Source organism: Pinus tabuliformis, chromosome 4_1, assembly GCF_031772625.1.
Source record: "Pinus tabuliformis cultivar Carrire ecotype Pingquan chromosome 4_1, CPIR1, whole genome shotgun sequence".
Lineage (NCBI taxonomy): Eukaryota > Viridiplantae > Streptophyta > Pinopsida > Pinales > Pinaceae > Pinus > Pinus tabuliformis.
The window spans coordinates 116,908,401-116,928,540 of NC_142303.1; the positions used below are offsets into that span (position 1 = coordinate 116,908,401).

The 20,140-nt window shown below is 40.1% G+C and overlaps 1 protein-coding gene across 1 annotated transcript; it reads left to right on the plus strand.

Annotated features, from left to right (window-relative positions):
- Window positions 1-17,030: 17,030 nt before the first annotated feature.
- On the plus strand, window positions 17,031-19,783 carry LOC149174480 (LEAF RUST 10 DISEASE-RESISTANCE LOCUS RECEPTOR-LIKE PROTEIN KINASE-like 1.2). The gene is made up of 3 exons (XM_089422612.1): window positions 17,031-17,953; window positions 18,160-18,189; window positions 18,322-19,783. Exons 1-3 carry the CDS (start codon window positions 17,191-17,193, stop codon window positions 19,530-19,532), a joined length of 2,004 nt encoding a protein of 667 aa, XP_089278738.1. The 5' UTR covers window positions 17,031-17,190; the 3' UTR covers window positions 19,533-19,783.
- The last annotated feature ends 357 nt before the right edge of the window (window positions 19,784-20,140 follow it).

Sequence of the window (20,140 nt, forward strand, 5' to 3'; positions counted from 1 at the left end):
GAACCATTAGTGAACCTTTAGGGATCCTTCCTAAGTTTTCCATTACCTTGGAAGGTAAAACTATCTGTATTGATCTTATGGTAGTTCGAGGTCCCTTGGATTTCAATTTACTCCTTGGGCGAGACTATGTTTATGCAATGAAAGCTGTCATATCGACACTCTTTCGCGTGATGTCTTTCCCTCACAATGGCAGTATTGTGACTGTAGACCAGCTTTCGTTCCCTAGTCTTGTCTCAACTACCAATAATATGACACCCCTAAATGTTCCTAATTCTAAAGTGGTATCTACCCTACCACGGGTTAATTATGTGGCAACTGATCCCATGTTTTCAGTTACCGATGTAAGTGAGCCTCTCACTGTTTGCTCATCTTGCTTTGATCTAGATCCGGTAATTGACATGGAAAACTCTATGGGATTATTTGAACACGACGTTTTTATCCCTTTTGAGTCCCTTGACATGTGTTCCTTCCAGAGAAGTATTCTTCCTTCTGATGAAGACCTCTTGGAAGCCATGATCAAGGTGTGTCCCTTGACATGTCTTTCTTCCAGTCGGAAGCCATGATCAGTGTGAGCGAGGATAGTTTTTCCTATATCAACCTCATTAAAAAATGAAACAGGCAGTTGCGAGGAAAGTTCCTTTTACTGTGTCAACCTCGTTAAAAAAATGAATCAGTTGGTGAGGATAGTTTCTTCTAGTCTCAACCTCGTTAAAAAATGAAACTGGAAGTCATGAGCATAGTTCCTTGTCTTGTGTCAAGCTCATTAAAAAATGAAACAAGGAGTTACGAGGATAGTTTTGTTCTTGTCTCAACCTCGTTAACAAATGAAACAGGGTGTTAGAGGATAGTTCCTGTTACTGAGTCAACCTCATTAAAAAATGAATCAGGTAGATTTTAGGATATGTAGGTAGATTGTAGAAAGTAGGGTTTTGAGGATAGTTCTTGTTACTGAGTCAACCTCATTAAAAAATGAATTAGGTATGAGGATAGTTCTTGTTACTGAGTCAACCTCGTTAAAAAATGAATCAGGTATGAGGATAGTTCATTTCTTGTGTCAACCTCCTTAAAAATGAAACAACTCCCTTTTCAAGTTAAATATTTAAAGTCAAGCTTCATTCCATCCACCTCATTGAATGCAATGAAGCTTGGGGGGCGTGTACCTTGATTTACGTCATGCGAACTTATTACAAGCATAGTTTTTCGTTTCAAGCTTGCGTAAACATGAAACCAAATCCGAGCATAGTTCTTTTCCTGTGTCAAGCTCGTTAAAAAATGAAACAAATCCTCCTCTAATTGAGTCGAGAGTTTGACTAGATCTCATAAATGTTAAGTTGTATATTTAGGTTAGTTATTTCAGTTTTTTGCATAATTTTCTTACAGTTTTAGGTTGAGTCTTTCAAATGATCTCGTAACTCAAACCTTCATTTCATCCAACTGGTTGAATAAAATGAAGCTGGGGTGGCATGCGCTCTAGCAGTTATGCTTAGGGGGCATCAAGCACAGTTTTATCTGTTTCAAGCTTGTGAAAAAAATGAAACTACTTTCAAGCATAGTTTTTCTCTGTTTCAAGCTTTTGTAAAAATGAAACCTATCTCGAGTCAATTTCAGTTATTTTCAAGACTCGTTAAACTCATGAAAATACCGAGATTATTTTGCTATTTTTCATTCTCGTAAAACAAATGAAAATGCCGAGTCCTTTCCGTCTTTTCCTGCTCGTAAATTAAATTGAAAGTCGGCCATATGAGTACATTTTTATCATTTTTTCGAACTCGTTAAAACTTACGAAAAAGTGAAACATCAGAGTCATGTTTTAAGCCCTTTTCTCATGACATGCCTCTGATCGCTTTTTACTTTTCAGATCAAAGGCATTAATCATGAAAGTACTCCTTGGTCGCAAGATCAAGCGGTTCTCCCAGGTATTATTTTATACTTTTTCGGGCTTGGGGGACACAAATTTACGAAAAAGTTCAACCTGGAGTCTTCTTAAGTTTTTCAGACTCTCTAAAATTGAAAAACGTCGAGTTTCTCCTATACTGGGCTCGTTAAAATTTCACAGTAAAGGACCTGTTCAATTACAAACAGGAACGAACCACTCCTTCCTAGGGTTCGAATCAAAACTAGGTTGGACTCATCCGAAGGATGAGCTTATAATCAAGCATATGTTATCCTCCTCAAGCTTGTCAAAAATAAAGAGGTACTTGCCAGAAATGGTGGGGGAAAAGAGAGAAGAATGAGCCTATTTGTTATCCTTTGTCTCAGAAGAAACCTTATTACCACTCTTGAACATGACACTTTTCATTCACCTGGGTTGGGAAATCCTTTGCCTCACAATTGATCAAACCACATTGAAAGTCTTCAGCCGGGTTCTGGGGATTAACTTTGAGTCATTCGTCACTAAGCCATCTGTTTTGTCGTTATGTGTTCAAGAGGTCTGCAAGCAAAACTTTCATCTACAAAATACTTGTCATCCATTTGACCATCCCTAAGTCAGTCCTTACAGCAACATTTCTTCGACTTAAACAATGGTTTCGTGTTGTGGGCTTGCCTGCAACGGGTCGCTTTCTATCGACATCAGCACATTATCTAGAGATATGACTTAGAAATCGTCAGTACCTTGAAGTATGCATGCATCAATGGCAGGTTTCTCGCCTTTGACGTCAGTTTACATCATTGACTTTCGATCGAAGGATTCTGTGAAATGTTCGACATCAACTCATTCATTCACATCTCATGGATTGTACTGGGTACTTTGAGAACCATTGACATTACTGGTGGTGTCTCTGACACTTGTTAACAATTTACATCATCGACTGGTAATCAAGTGGTTTCTACCATGTTCGACATCAACTCATTTATTCGCATGGCTAGAATCATACCAATTCGGGAAGTAGAAATGAAGACCCTGGATCTAGTTTCCACCATCCAGGCTGCGAGGAGTTTTGTATTCATTATCTAGTAGACTAATCATAAACAGATGGTTGCGCCCATAATATGTCTACAAACTTCTATGATTATGATGTACTGCAAGATCATTCCCGTATCAGAGTAGTTAGTCTGTTAGTTAAAGTTTTGATCTGAGTATGGGAATGCCTACCTCAGCGATGATATAATCTTATACATGTATTTTGTGTTGAAAATTGCAGGTTCTGACCAGGCTCTCCACGAGATAATCCTTGAAATGATAAAGCGCTTCACCCTTCCTAGATAATACAAAACCCTAACCTACTACAGGCTTCGCACTTTAGGGGGCAATCTGTTACACTAAAAAATGTCACCATGACTATTTACAGTTAGTATGGCTCTATCAACAGTCATGCTATCCTCCTGGGCAAGTCTTATGCCTCTGCTCTCCATGTCAAACTCCAAAAAGAGAGAAAAGTCTTTGTAAATGTGTTTATCTCTGGGTACGCAGATTCTCTCGGCCTTACCTGCGTATACGCACCTAATGTTCACAAAAGCTGCGTACTTGTACGCTCTGTATGTAAAGGGGCAGGTGCGTACCCCTGTAAAGGTCAAAATGCGCAAGTTTCATCTTTAAAAAGTTACTTGTGGTCATTTCTAGAGCATTCTAGAAGGTTGTTCGACGTGTATTAAGCGCCTCCAGATGGTTCATGTACCCCTACCAAAGAGGAACTTATCCCATCAATAAGGGAGCTATCCCATCCAAAGAGGGGATTATCCCATTGATGGTGGATCTGATTAACTTCCTCTTGAGCACTATAAATACAAGCATTGGGCCAGAAGGAGGAGAGGTTGAAAGCTAAACATTTCTAAGGGTAGATGCTGCTGGAATTAGGACTCCCATTTAGAAGCTTGTGAGGAGAGATTACCATCTTTGCTTGTTCTATTTGGAAGTGGGTGAGCTTTGTCAAAGTAAAGGAGAACTCTTGATGGACCCTGGGAGGGACTTGCACAACACCAAGGCTCAGGTTGTAATTGTTCCTTTTGTTTCCTATTAATGCAAATGAGTCCATTCTTCTCAATAACTTGTTATTTATGACTTGTTTCATGTACTCCTTGGTCTATGTGTTAAATATGTTTTATTTTATGAGATTATCAAGTGCTATTTAATCGTTTGATTGTTAGAGGATGTAGGTTTCAAAGTGAAGGAAGAGCTCATCCGGATCAGCGAGGCTGGACTGCTACAACAGCGTTGGACTATAGGTAGGATCTAAACACTTGATTTATTGTATGGTAAATGCATGTTTAGATAAGGATCGCTCTTGTTTGTCTTGTTTGTCACTAGAGAGTGTTGTGGGGGAAAGTATCCAACTCGGAATGACCCTAACCCACTCTAAGGGTGACAGTTCCTTAGCAACAGCTGAAAGCAAAGCTATCTAAAGTTTCTTCTTTATGACATGCAAGAGATAAAAGGGATAGATCCACTTACCGATGTCTTGCGCAAATGGTCGATCCTATCTCCTTTGTTTGCCGCTTGCTTCCAGCTCCAAGTCTTTTTACAGGCCCAGCTACACGAGATCCTGCAAATAAGACAAGAAAAGGAAACTACAAGAAGCATGCATGCATAAATGATTCAAGGATTAGCATAAATAAAAAATGCAAGTAAGACAATACATCATTGAAACACATGCGAATAGAAGAACCTCAGATGCTTTATTAATATATGGAAGTAAGGTTTAGGCGGTGATACAACCATGAGAGGTCCAATCCAGCATCACCTTCCCGACGGAGAGAAATCTCTTCTTCACCTCCCTCAAGAAATCACCCAATACTCTCAACTGCAAACCAACAGCGATTCTTTGCACTGAATTCCGGCCTCCCTGATCCCATGGGATGAGATCCTTATATAGAGTTTTGGAGTGAAGATAAGTCAGCTTGAAGTGTGACTTGTTGTCCTCTTCAACTCCAGTTGTTCTTCAGTTCTTCACTCAGAGTTTCTACCTCCCACTTGGAGTTTTAGAAGCTCTTAACTCATCATTAGGCGAATCTTATGATCAAGTGTCTTCTTGGAAGCTTCCTGGGCACTGGCACATTGAGAAAAAGATTCCTCCACATGTCCAAGTACGCCCAGCGCAGGTAGCCTTTGTTGCACTTGCGATGCAGCGCAGGTAGCCTTTGTTGCACTTGCTATGCAGTGCAGGTAGCCTTTGGAGCAGCTGCTTTGATCCAAAATTGACCTGTTTTTGAGTGTTTTTCAGTGGAGAACTGATTTGCAGTGTTGTGGTTTGCTGACCTTGTTCCTCTAAGGGTAAGAACAACATGTTTAGGGACTTTGGATCCCTTAGATTATTGACATTTCATGCTCTATGCTGTAAGGCACAAAAATGTCTATAACAGTTGCCCCCTAAAGTATGAGGTCGTTTATCGGGTGAAATGCTTTATTAGGAGGATCCGAAGTTCATTCAATCATCGGGAGGTGACCTGTAACAAAATACAATACAATACATTATCTTTTCATACTTTCTTTTCATGATCTAGCTGATGCGGGCATTTCCCATGCTCAGCTTTATAAATACATTTGCTGTACATAAATAGACGATCGTCTGATAATAGACTGATAATTCTCTGCTTTTAATTATCATCCTTTTAGTAGGATGATCATCTGCTGCACATGTCTATGTTTTTATCTCCTAAATATACATCGCAGCCCGGATGAATGAAACTAGATCCGGGGTCTTCAAACTTGTCCGATCTTCACTTTAGTACAAGTCGATCCATGTGAGAATTTCTTGAAGTCGAACATGGAAAGACATCACTTGATTACCAGTCAATAATGTAAACTGTTAACAAGCGCGAGAGGAATCACCGATAATGATGATGACCCTCAAGGTACTGCAGCACAATTCACGTGGTGTGAATATAGGATTTGACGTCGAACACCACGCAAAGTCTCCTGGTCGAAGGTCATTAATGTATACCTATCGCCGGGAGTGAGAAACTTGCCATTGAGGCATGCAAGCTTCAAAGTACTGAGGGGGTGTTCCTAGATCAACTTCTTGGATAGTGAGCTGATGTCGACAAGAAGTGATCCGTCAAAGGAGGGCCTTAATGAATCCCACATCAGTGACACGGAACAGAGCTAGTGATGATGGTGAAAACGATCTGTGAAATATGATTCAGGGTGGCGGTCATGGAGGGATGAAAGATGATGTACGGTAGTGGATGGGACCCGGTTGACACTTTCTGAATGACATCTCTTGAACATATAACGACACTGATGTGATGGATCGGTAGCATTACCCCATGTATGGATGGTATGGCGAGACCATGGTGAAGGGACCGGTGAATGATAATAACCCAACCCGATATTTACGGAGGCAAAAGTGTCATGTTCAAGAGTGACTTGCTACCATTAAGCTTTGAGGTTCTTCCCAATTTTTCCCCAGTCATTTCTGACCAGTACCTCTTTATTTTTGTCAAGCTTGAGGAGGATAACATATGCTTGATCTATAACCTGCCCTTCGGGCAAGCCCATCGCTATGTTTTTAATGAGCTTAGCGATAGGGAAACTCGTTCTCGTCTAAAGACAAGTTTGTCGCTATCTAATATTTTTAACGAGCCTAGCGACAAAGACAACTCGGTCCTTTTCATTTTTAGAGAGTCTGAAAAGGGTACATAAAGTGGACTCCAGGGGTCCTTTTTCGTCATCTAATCTCTTAAGTCCGAAAAAGTATAAAACAATACAGAAGGGATGAATGTTCGATATCTTTATCGAGTCGAACCAGACAAGCGCTCGATCTTTTTGTGCAATAATCCCTCAGGTCCAAAAAGATTAAAATCTAGAGGAGGGATAGCTCTTCCGGTCCTTTTAACGAGCTGGAAGGCCAAAACTCGGCAAACTTTTCATTTTTTACGAGTCAGTGAAAAGAGCTCAAAGAAGACTCGTCTTTTGAGGAACGAGTGATAAACAGGGATAGCAGCAGATTCCAGGTACAGGTTGGAATTTTCCAATCACGGTAGTGTCACAAGGATGGCTAGGTGAAATCACTCTTCACAGTTGTTCCTCAAAATAGGTAAACAATCAAGTGGATGTGAATGATCGGCCAAATGACAAGTGGAGGTGACGGTGCACAAACACGACCAAGGCTTTTATGGCTGATGAATTTACGGTCTCAAATGGTTATTTACCGGTACTGGGTTCATTTTTTAAAGAGCTTGAATGCGCCAAAACACTGCTCAATCTTATGTTTATTTTTTAACGAGCATGAACTATGCGCTAAAACTGCTCGGTTCTTGCGTTTATTTTTTAACGAGCATGAACTTTGCCAAAACTGCTCGTTTTTACCAGTCATAAAGTAGGAAGGTCTCGTGTGAGATAGCTATTTTTTATGGAGCTTTATCTCACGAAGCTATGCTCCATATCCTCTCTTTGTGCAAGCTGGGTATCGGCTAATCCTACGAGTTTAACGGGTTAGACCTACAGGTTTAAAGGGAGGACCTAAAAAACTAAAAAACAAAATAGCCGCCCGTGCTTGCATTCCAAGAGGTTTGCATGCCCCCAGGTGCAAGTCTAATTTCAAGGTTGCCCCTACTTTTCCGTTAAAAACCTTTGTTTTCAACAGGTGAGGCCTACCTCTTTCAGGTTACCCAAAGATTGTTCTGTTAATTCTTTTAAACAGAAACTTTCTTCAGCGATGTCTATCATTAGGTTATCCAAAGATGGTTACAATTTGTTGCAGCAATAGAATCTCTTTCTTTGGAGGCTGCCCCTACTTATCCTTTAAAACATTTGTTTTAATGGGTGAGGCTTGCCTTTTATCCAAAGATGGTTACTACTTGCTGCCACAAACGGATCCCCTTCTTTGGCAGAGCCTACCTATTTAGACAAAGGTGAATGACGACGCTCCGCCACACACTTAACTTTAACAAGAGAATCTTATTCTAGAACAACCCCACTCCCAATTACCCCTTCTGAGAGCCCATCTCTCTCTTTGTCTTCTTGTCCTTCTTCTCCACGAAGATGGCTCAGAGGAAGATTCTCAAAGATGAAGGAGGGGATGGGGTACGGACTAGTCATATTCTCCCGCGGAAATTCTACTTTACACCCAAGGTTTTTTCTGCCTCCAGAGCAGACCAGGATGCATGCCCCCTGGGTTCCGGCCTTCCTTTCCCGAATCACTCGCCTTCATCAGGAAGAAGAACCAGAGGTAGAGACCTTTCTTGATCAAACAGACCATTCAGGATAGGTATGTGACTATTTGCGATGCGTGATCCTGGAAATGAAAGTTGGTCTACGAGCTTGACCATTCTTCCTTCGTATGGAAAACACATTATTCGAAAGAGTGAGGAGACTATTGCTTCCATGCAATATATCTAGTCTTGTCCAAGGAGTAGGTTATAATCCAAGGGTCCTTGGACGACCATCAAGCCCATCTTGACAGCCTTCCCTTTCAAGGTAATAGGCACATTAGGTAGAATCCCTAATGGTCGACTGGTTCCTCTGTCAAAACCCGAGAGATTTCTTGTCTCAGGCAAAAGCGCCGAGCAACCTCGTGCTTTCCAAGCAATAGAGGACATAATACTCACAGATGCCCCTTCATCAATGATAGTTCTAGCCATCACCATTTTGTATATTTTGACTATAATTCTAAATGGTATACTGGCTGGTAACCGGGGTCTGCCTAGTTGGTTCCAATCAAAGGACGCAACTAGGTTGCTTGGTGGTGGGACCGAATATACGGCCGGATATGATCCTGACGATGCTCCTTCCTGCGATAAAGGAGTGGGCGCTTTGCCCAAATGCTCATCAGAATCGGAGTTGACGAAAAAAATATGGACGGTGTCATCCTTATTCTCTTCGGCGGGGGTGTCAACTGAAGATGAATCCTCAGTGACTGTGGTATTTGAAGATGAAACTTCTGAAGGGAGAACAGGGTCAACTGCCGTTTTGACCTTTGGACTTTCGTCTGGTCCGGATTCAGTAGGTTCACTTTCAGTGACTGACACTTCAGCTGGCCCTCTGAGCAAGACATTTGTATTTTCGACCAACGAAGGACCTGGCACGAGTTTTTGATATCCAGGAGGAAGTAGCACCGATGCCACCGGTTGATCTTCCAAAACTCTCTTTGCCTCGTCTAAAAAGGGACAACGGCGAAGGGTGTGATCGCCTTCACACAGTTCGCAGGGAAATCTCATCCCTCTTCGTCGTCTGCGACCTTCAATTTTGTTGGTCGACGGTAAGCATTCAACCTGGTTGTCAGAGGTTGACGCTTCTGAATCGTGCAAACGAGGGGACCAGTCCCTTAGTATCCGGGGAATACTGGGACAATCACTGTGGAAGTGGTCTCCTCTACATATGACACACAGCGATTTGGGCCCGGTCCGTGCTGTGTGTGGGTTTTCGTTAGATACCTTCTGCTTGCCCCCAGGCGCCTTTGGCTCCTTCTGCTTCTTTTCTTTCTTCTTCTTTTCCTTCTTCTTTCCTATGGGAGCTCCGCTTTTGGCGGCTTGACCTTTCGAAGAAGAAGGATCGGAGGAAGGCTCATAAGAAGTGGAAGGCTGGAGGGTAGCTCTAGATTGGTCTAACTGTTGACTCGACTATTCAGGAACCGTGGTGGTCTGAACTACAGCGGTTGAGAATAGCCAAACTGGTAGGCCAATCGTCAGTCCTGGAAGCGACAATGTGGCCATGTGGGGCGCACCAACTTCTCCCCAAGAGGAAGAAGGGCTAGGGTTCCCATCATGTGGAATCCCTTTGTTGGTGTGTTCCATGTTCTCAACTTTAAGATCAACGTAGGAATCAGGGGTAATTATGTTCCGTTTAAGATGAATTTTATATGACGACGCTTTTTTAAGACACAACTTGCTTTTTCACTTTTTAAGAGTCGAGAAAAGGCTAAAGATGACTCTAGTCTCCTTCAATGTATTAACGAGCCCGAAGTGACAAATGCTCAGATGGAATTTTTCAGTTATAGAGTTTGAAAAAGGCCAAAAGAAACTGCTCTAGAGTTCTAGGCAAGGGTGTGCCAAACCTTTCGCGAAACCACAAAATACGTTTTACGGTACGAGTGGTCGATCTTCATGAATGCTGTGTTCACTGCATCGCAATCAGTAGGGCGGCCGACACGGCTTCCTATGGATAAAGGCTTTGTTCCTATAGGGGTCCCCCAATATACGCGACGGTACGCGGGGGCACAAGTCTGTATTAGTGCTATCGTCCCTCAGGAGGAATCATCCACCTTCGTAGAGATCGACAGTCACTATGTTTAACGACACCGGTTCACGTCTCTACCTAGACCTCTACTGTGTTTTGTTATGTTTCAAAGCGTTGTTAGATAAATTCAGTTCTTTTTAGGTTGATCTTGCTTAGTAGTTTGCCTTTATGGATCACCACGTGATGTATGATACAACTCCTAAATGCAGTCTAAGAATGATAAGCAAGCTTTTTTCAATTCTTTCAACTTATGAAAACCTTAACTACTGAAGGAAAAGAAAGACATCATCTTCTCAAACAGATCATAGAGCACACACTAATGCACTTTCCCTAAATCGACATGCAAACTGTCAAAATGCACATGCACAATGCAAGTATTTCTTTTCTTCTTTCTTAATGTTGGTGAATACAAAAAGAAAGCTGTTGTATAATTTCGAATTCGATTTCAAGCGTAAGCAAACAAGTTTTGTCCAATAACCAAAAGAACACCTTAAGATTCACTCGTTTCAACACAAGAAATACTGAAATTTGAACCATATAACGAAAGTAAATGCTCAAGCAGCTATGAACAGCAATAAACTAGCTCTTAGAATCACAACGACACTTTCTCACAGATCTAGATCCAAGAGGTCATAGCAAGACTAGTTCACTTTTGCTACGGGAAACAGTGAATGACAGCAAGAAATACAATAAGAACAATCACGGTTTCTTCATACAACTGAGGCGGAATGAAGGCAAAGAGAAGTGGTTTCAGCTGGGTATACAGGTTGACAACAGGCTGCAAAAACAATACTGAAAACTGGGCAATAGACAGTGAAGAATCCAAGTTGCACAAGGAAAAACTGGATCAGCGCAGGTGCTGCACTGTCAATCTGAGATGCAGCGCAGGTAGCCCCTTCGGGACCTGCGTTGTCAGTGCAGGTAGCCTTTGTTGCAGCTGCACTGATGAGACAACTCTCGTCTCTCTCAGATTTCGGCTCACAGTTTGCTCAAAAATGAACAGTTTTTGGCCAAATCAGAGGCTGTCAGTCAAGTATACAATAGAGGATGATTAAAGGAAGATGAACACTATCACAAAGAGCTTAAAAGAGTCCTTGTGGATCAGCTCTTCAAATCATAAACATGCCCAGCACTGGGCTAGAGTAGCTGCCCTCTACTTTGCATTCGAAGGACTCGCATGCAGTTCGATTCGGTACTCTTTTGTTTAAGAAATGAACAGCAAGAAACACAAGCTACCAACAAGACACGATCCCTAGTGGAGTCGCCAGTCTGTTGTGGGGGAAAGTATCCAACTCGGAATGACCCTAACCCACTCTAAGGGTGACAGTTCCTTAGCAACAGCTGAAAGCAAAGCTATCTAAAGTTTCTTCTTTATGACATGCAAGAGATAAAAGGGATAGATCCACTTACCGATGTCTTGCGCAAATGGTCGATCCTATCTCCTTTGTTTTCCGCTTGCTCCCAGCTCCAAGTATTTTTACGGGCCCAGCTACACGAGATCCTGCAAATAAGACAAGAAAAGGAAACTACAAGAAGCATGCACGCATAAATGATTCAAGGATTAGCATAAATCAAAAACGCAAGTAAGACAATACATCATTGAAACACATGCGAATAGAAGAACCTCAGATGCTTTATTAATATATGGAAGTAAGGTTCAGGCGGTGATACAACCATGAGAGGTCCAATCCAGCATCACCTTCCCGACGGAGAGAAATCTCTTCTTCACCTCCCTCAAGAAATCACCCAATACTCTCAACTGCAAACCAACAACGATTCTTTGCACTGAATTCCGGCCTCCCTGATCCCATGGGATGAGATCCTTATATAGAGTTTTGGAGTGAAGATAAGTCAGCTTGATGTGTGACTTGTTGTCCTCTTCAACTCCAGTTGTTCTTCAGTTCTTCACTCGGAGTTTCTACCTCCCACTTGGAGTTTTAGAAGCTCTTAACTCATCATTAGGCGAATCTTATGATCAAGTGTCTTCTTGGAAGCTTCCTGGGCACTGGAACATTGAGAAAAAGATTCCTCCACATGTCCAAGTACGCCCAGCGCAGGTAGCCTTTGTTGCACTTGCGATGCAGCGCAGGTAGCCTTTGTTGCACTTGCTATGCAGCACAGGTAGCCTTTGGAGCAGCTGCTTTGATCCAAAATTGACCTGTTTTTTAGTGTTTTTCAGTGGAGAACTGATTTGCAGTGCTGTGGTTTGCTGACCTTGTTCCTCTAAGGGTAAGAACAACATGTTTAGGGACTTTGGATCCCTTAGATTATTGACATTTCATGCTCTATGCTGTAAGGCACAAAAATGTCTATAACAGAGAGTCTTAGGCTCCTAGGGAGGTTGGTTGTGTCCGCACTATCGGCTCTTTCCGCCTGACAGGAAAGGATGAACAGAACAGTCCAACAAATGGCTCGTGCTATGCTTGACGAGTTTGGGACTCCCACAACCTTCTGGGGTGAAGCGGCATTTGATGCAGTTGTTAGTCTCAACAAAACAAATGTCCGAGTGAACAACACTCAAACTCCTCATGAGCTCTGGTATGGTGAGACTCGTTCGGTAAAGGATTTCAAAATTTTTGGGAGCAAATGCTATAACAAGAACACTGATGAACAACTTGGCAAACTTGAACCTAGATCAGATGAAGGCATTCTCCTTGGCTATCCTCCCCACAACAAAGCATATAAGTGTTACAATAAAAGACTTGGAAGAATTGTTGACAGCATTGATGTAGTGGTTGATGAAAAAGGATACATCCCTAGGCAAGTAAACCATGAAAATATCGAAGAAGATGAAGACTACTCTCCAGATCAGACAAATGATGAAGAAGAACCTCAAGAGGCACCTGAGGAGCAAATAAGGATAAAAGAGAAGACTCCATCCAGGTACGTTCAAAAGAATCATCCAGAATCTCATATTTTGGGGCAGAAAGAAGCAGGTGTACAAACAAGAAGAACAATTGCAGAAGCCTCAAGATATTTGGCATTGCTCTCCTCCACTGAACCACAAAATGTAAAAGAGGCATGCAAAGATGAATGCTGGGTCAAGGCGATGGATGAATAACTTGAGTAGATCAAAAATAACAACACTTGGGAGTTGGTTCCTAGACCAAAAGATAAGAATGTCATAGGGACAAAATGGATTTTCAAAAATAAGTTGAATGAAAATGGAGAAGTAATTAGAAACAAGGCCAGACTTGCGTGTAAAGGGTATGCTCAACAAGAAGGAATAGACTTCGAAGAAAATTTTGCTCCCGTTGCTAGACTTGAGGCCATTCGAATGTTCCTTGCTCTCTCAAGCTTTCAGAAGTTCAAATTTTTCAAATGGACGTGAAATCAGCCTTTCTGAATGGGGACTTAGAAGAAGAAGTGTACATTTAGCAACCAGATGGTTTCATCCTTGGGAATGATCCAAATCTTGTATGCAGACTAAAGAAGGCTCTCTATGTTCTTAAATAGGCTCCAAGGGCTTGGTACTACCGTTTGGACAAATATCTTCATCAACAAGGTTTTTCAAACGGATCAACAGATAGCAATCTTTACATAAAAATTGAAAATGAAAAATTACTAATACTTGTTGTGTATGTAGATGATATTATCTTTGGCAGCAATGAAGAAGATATGAGTCAAAGCTTTGCCTTGGTGATGCAAAAAGAATTCGAAATGTCTTTTCTTGGAGAACTGACATATTTTCTTGGATTGCAAATCCAACAAAATGAAGGCGGGATCTTCTTGTCTCAAACCAAGTATCTCAAGCAGATTTTGAAGAAATATGGCATGGAAGATGCAAAATCAGTATGTACCCCCATGGTCACAGGATGTAGCCTTAGTGCAAATGATGAATCAGCAGCAGTGCATCAACCAACCTACAGATCTATGATTGGAAGTCTACTTTATTTAACAGGTACCCGACGAGACATCATGCATGCAGTGGGAATAGTTGGAAGATTTCAAGAAAATCCAAAGGAAGCTCATCTTCAGGCAGTGAAGAGAATTTTCAAGTACCTTCAAGGAACTCAAAACTATGGCTTATGGTATCCTAGAGATACAGATCTCACACTTCATGCTTATACAGATGAAGATTGGGTCAGAAGCGTGGATGATAGGAAGAGCACAAGTGGTGGTGCATTCTTTATGGGTTCTAGATTAGTATCTTAGTTCAACGAGAAACAGAGTTCGATTTCTTTATCTACAGTTGAAGTGGAATATGTGGCTGTTGCATCTTGTTTCACTCAACTCCTTTGGATGATGCAGACCTTGCAGGATTTTCAAATCACTTGTACTCCACCTATCTCCATCTTATGTGATAATACAAGTGCAATCAGCATTTCAAAGAACCCAATCATGCATTCAAAGACCAAGCACATACTGATCAAGTATCACTTTCTCTACAGAGCTTCTTTCTACTACTACGACCCAAGACACACGTAGACTCTTCTTCTATGCTTCGCTATCTCATTCTATCCATTAAATTCTATGATCATGATGATCTCTTTACAACTCAGAGCCTCGCTCTAATTTTACAATCCCATGGTCCGCAAACCATAGGTAGGCCGACATTACATTCAAACTTAGGGCGGTCAACTCTATGACTCTAACATACATTTCGCGCCCGCAATTCGCGGAGCTTTACAATAATATCCCTCAAAACTTGGGCTTTGAGCCCCAAAACATGTTGTGGGGGGTGGGGGGGGTTCCATGCCCAACAATATGATCATAAGTTTTGTATTTTTGTTGCTATATTTTGGCTATTAGGCATTTTGGATTATGTACTACTTTAGGCTTTTGTCTTTTTAATTTTTTTTTCTAGTATGAACATCAATATGATTTTCGGTGGCTTTTAGTTTTGGTTTCAACTTTTTATAATTGTTTCGTGAATAATAAATCATTTAAAAATTTAATTTAATATGTACATTTAATCTTTACACTTTAAAAAAAATTAATATATATTAAATTTTAATTTTTAATATATTATATTATTGTGACTTCTAACTTAATGTTTCCTGTAAATTTAGAAAAAATTTCTATTCATAACAAATACCTGTTCTCACATATCTAAAATACCCACGTACAAAAAAATTCGTGAAACATAAATACAAATCATTCAAACACTTCAAAAAAATCATTGACATGTAAATCACGAACAATATTTTAGCAACCAAAATCAAACTGACCATATACAATTTAAAGCCTTGACGTGAGCAGCTATGAAGACTAAATGTGTGACGTTCAAAAGACCAACCTCTCAAATGTGAAAGACGCCATTTAAAATATACTAACTTTCCCACAAACTATTAAACAATTCATTTCACTAAAAACGATTGTCGATGTGATCGTTTTAAAATAATGCAAAATAAAATAGTATGATAATAATAATTCAATATACATTAAAGCGGTGTACAAGACGTTATACATTAAAGTGGTGACAAGACGTTCTTCTTTGTAACAGAAGGGATGTATTTCTGGGTAACAATTTGATTGGTGAAGTTTGTAAATAATAAGTATCTTATTTTTTTATGGATTTGAATCTATAATATTAAACAAAAAAATATATTATGAGTTATATAAATGAATTTTTAATATGAGTTATATAAATGAATTTTTAATAAAGATATTAATATAAAGTTAGGTTAATTATTGATGTATTATGAGTTGAGAGCGATTAAATTTTATTATATGTATTTTTTTTAAATGTGAAACTTAAAAAAGATTTACATTTCGATAAATTAGTGATTAAGATAGATCTATAGTAGTTTTTTGTGTTTCTATATATACCATCTTCAAGAGATTTAATTTCTTTTAGTGCTCAATAAATCTGTGATTAAGAGAAATCTATAGTAGTTTTTTGTCTCTATATATAGACCATATATGTATAATCATTTATGTTTTTATTATAGCAAACAATATTTCTTAAAAAATACATTCCGAATTGAAGAAAGACAAAATTATACATAAGCTCATAATGAATTGTAAAATAAATCTCTAAACTCAATTAAAAATTGTCATAATTTACATTTTTTAAATTTTAACTAATTAATAAAAATTCTTTTAAAACACAAAAAAAATTAATTTATAAAATTTGTATAGTTCTAATATTTTAAAATTTTTTACACTGATTCTATCTATATATTCAAAAATAAAATTTCGCTAAAAAAATTATTACTCAACTTCAAAAAAAAATAAAAAAATAATATATACATCTTAAATGTTATTTTCCCACAATGTAGGTGGAAACCATATTTATAATTAAATCACGATATTAAAAAAAAATTACATACATGTGTGAACGTGATTTGATCCTAAATTAAGAACCAGTCACAAAGTCAACTATTACCTTTACACGTGGGTCCTCCCATAGCTTAGATTTCCAATTGAGCTCAAGATAACTGACTAAAATATGTGCCAAGCTCACCGTCTTTTGCTATCCTATTGAATTCAGCATATGAGGTCCCATCACATTCGGAATATTGTCTTGGTACAGTGCCAAACTATCTCCGGAATTATTCAATAACACAAAAATGTTCCCCGTAGAATGTAAACTAAGTATCGTCTTTCTCTAACTCTACGAATAGGAGAAGATTTAAAATATGTTTCGTAGTTACATAGTTATCATAAAAAAAATGTTTATTATCACAATCAAAGTTAAGAAACCTCTCCACCTACAAGTGGATGTAGCAGTCATAAAAATTAATTATCCTGAAATGCTATTATTATTATTATATACTATTACGAATAATTAGTGGAGAGGATTGCTTTGTTGACTAGACTTGAATAAATATTCACTTGACATGATTATTAATAGACGGATACGACACGGGGTGTTGAATTTATTGCTGTTTGCGTACCAAATGGCGACACATAGGAGGAATCTACACCATTATTTGCCGTGAGAAAATCTAAGCGTGTTGACTTTGAGGTCTTCGGACTGAGATTGCCTGGCCGTTCACTTCACGCCCATTCAGTCTAATGCGATCTATCTCCTTCGTCTTCTTTGCAGAATCCGTGCTACTAAGTTTTCCATATCCAGGAGCAAAGCAGAGCAGAGTGTCACAGTACATCATTGCCTTCTTACCAATTCGATGTCTTTCACTCTTTATCAACTTTGCTTTCCTTTTGCATCTTCCCTTCTCCTGCTCCTCTGCTTCACAACATCATGTACCAGCGGTGGCTACGAGGAATGCTACTGGGGTACATGTGGGAGCATTGAATTCAGCTACCCTTTCGGGAAAATTAACAGTGGCTGTGGTGATCCTAAGTTTCAGCTAAACTGTAGTGTGGATAGCAATCCTTTGCTTTTACTCAATGGAGACGAGTATGTCATCTTGCAGCCGACAGTCTTGGATAGTAATAAACTTAATAATAATAGTATGACAATTGTTAACTACAATCTATGGCAGAGTATGCCTGGGGGTAATTGCAATCCTTCTGGTAGCTACTCTCAATTTTGGTGGCCCGACTCTCAATTTCGTATAGCCGATGGATACACCAATCTCACGCTTTGGGGGCAATGCAATGAAAGTATTAAAGGGCATAAGCGCCGTTTATGTGGCGCTGATTGGTACGTCATTCCCAATCCAGAATTTGGGAGACGATTCTGCCAAAGCAATATTCAACTGCCAGTTAGTAAAAACTTCTCATTCCAACGGAATCAGGATCTGAGAACACGCCTCTCGACAGGTTTTGAAATAACATGGTATGCCGACACGAAGAGAGACCGAAGCTGTGGCGCTTGTATCAACAGTGGCGGGAGTTGTGGTTATAACATTTCAGAACCAACTAGTTTTCTTTGCTATTGTCCCGATGGCACCTCGCATGCAGAGATATGCCCCACCAATAGTATTGGTACTTTTCCTGAACCCCTTCTCCCAATTCGATTAGAGACCCAACGCTTAAATTATCACAATCTATAAAATTGTTTTAAATGTTCTCTCCCTTCTGTACTCTTCAACCCATGGATATATGTGCATGTTTTTCCCTATATTCCTCCCCTTTGCAAAAACTATGGATTGTTGCTTTTACTCATAATAGTTGTTATGGCGACGTTGCAGGTCATAAAAACAGGCGCGCCATTGTAGTAGGTAAATATAATTCTTCCTAGTATTCGGTATCTCTACCGTGATTTAGTACTGAATTTGTATCTTTCTTTTCATTATTCTCTTCGGCATTGGACAAAGAATCACATTCATATCTATCTGCTCGTGTCACCACAGGTTGTTCCGCCGGAGGAATTGCTTTGGTAGCAATAGCCTTACTGTTATTAGGGTATTGTCTGAAAAAAAGGAAAAGTTCTAGTAATTTCTGCAAATATGAGAGAAAGGACATGGAAGCGTGTGTGCTTGGGCGCGAGACAGGCGATTTGCCGATATTCTCTTACGAAGCACTTCGCCAGTCAACAAATTGCTTCCACGAGGAGAATGAACTTGGGGTTGGAGGGTTCGGGTCGGTCTATCTGGGTAAGCTTAGCGACGGAAGAACTGTGGCGGTAAAGAGACTTTCTCAGGATAACTCCAGGAGGGTCGATCAGTTCATCAATGAGGTGAAGATTTTTTCGACTTTGAATCATCCACACATTGTTCGGCTTTATGGCTGCACCCCTGCAGATGGCCCAGAGCTGCTGCTCGTATACGAATTTGCCCCAAACGGAACCCTAGCTGATCATCTTCATGGCGATCGCAAAGACCCCAAGGGATTACCATGGAATACTCGCTTTAATATTGCTCTTCAAACTGCCCAGGCCTTGGCTTTTCTTCACAGTATTCATCCGCCTATATTGCACAGAGATGTGAAATCCTCTAACATTCTCTTGGGAGAAAATTTTATTGCCAAAGTGGCTGATTTTGGGCTTTGCAGACTTGTGCCTGTAGATGCCTCACATGTCACCACTTCTCCACAGGGCACACCAGGCTACCTTGATCCAGTGTATTATCAGTGCTATCAGCTGACAGAGAAATCCGATGTTTACAGCTTTGGGGTCGTTTTGGTGGAGATCATCTCTGCCAGATTAGCAGTGGACACAAATCGGAAGACCAGGGAAATCAACCTGGCTGCCATGGCAATAGCTAAGATTCAAGAAGGGGCTTTGCATGAGCTTGTGGATCCGCAGCTGAATATCGAAAAGAATCATGAGGTGAAGGCCATGGTATGTGCAGTTGCCGAATTAGCGTTCAGATGCCTGGCGTCAGAAAGAGATGACAGACCACACATGGAGCAAGTTGTTGCTGAGCTTGAGGAAATCAGACATTTGTATGGTGGTAGTTCAAGTGGTCCAGGTGAACAACAGGAGGGATCCATTTCCAACATCAAACAGCTGAGCACAGCGCCAATATCTCCCACCTCTGTTGAAGACACGTGGCGCACCAGAAGCTTCACTCCCCAGCAGTGCATAATTTCTCCCTTGGAACTTCGTATGCATAGTGTTTAATTTGCAGTTTTCAGATTTGCTCCAGAATTTGGCTTTCTGACCTTAACCCAGGATGTAAAAAGACCTAAGCTAATTAACATTCCCGCCTAGCTGGACTGTATAATGGCCAGGAGGCATAACCGCATGCTATTAAGGTAGGGCAGAGAATAATGAGATTTGAACAACTGGGTATATTAGAAATTGAACCAAACCTGTTTCATATTACATGCTGTTTGGGGAAATTTTTGTAGGAAACCTCCCAATGTTATAATATAAACAACATTTGTTTGTATTTTAGTCGATGTCCTCTTGTTTTTAAATTGCTTGGAAGAGTGCGTTGTTTAATTGCAATTGTCTTTATATATATTGTTTTGCTATTATATAAGGATTTCAGAATGCGAGCAGAAACTTCTTTACCAGCACGGAAAAGCGAAGACCTCTCTAGCAAGCAATTAACTTGAATAAGAAAATTAATAAAATATTTATTTGTGGTTAATTGCTTTAATTATTTACATAAAAATTGATAAAACAATCATAAATGATTTAGTTTTTGTTTTTTTGTTGGTATAAGCAGAATCGGTAGACTTTCCTATAGCCTAGGAGGCTTGGGTCTACTTGCTTTAAAGTAA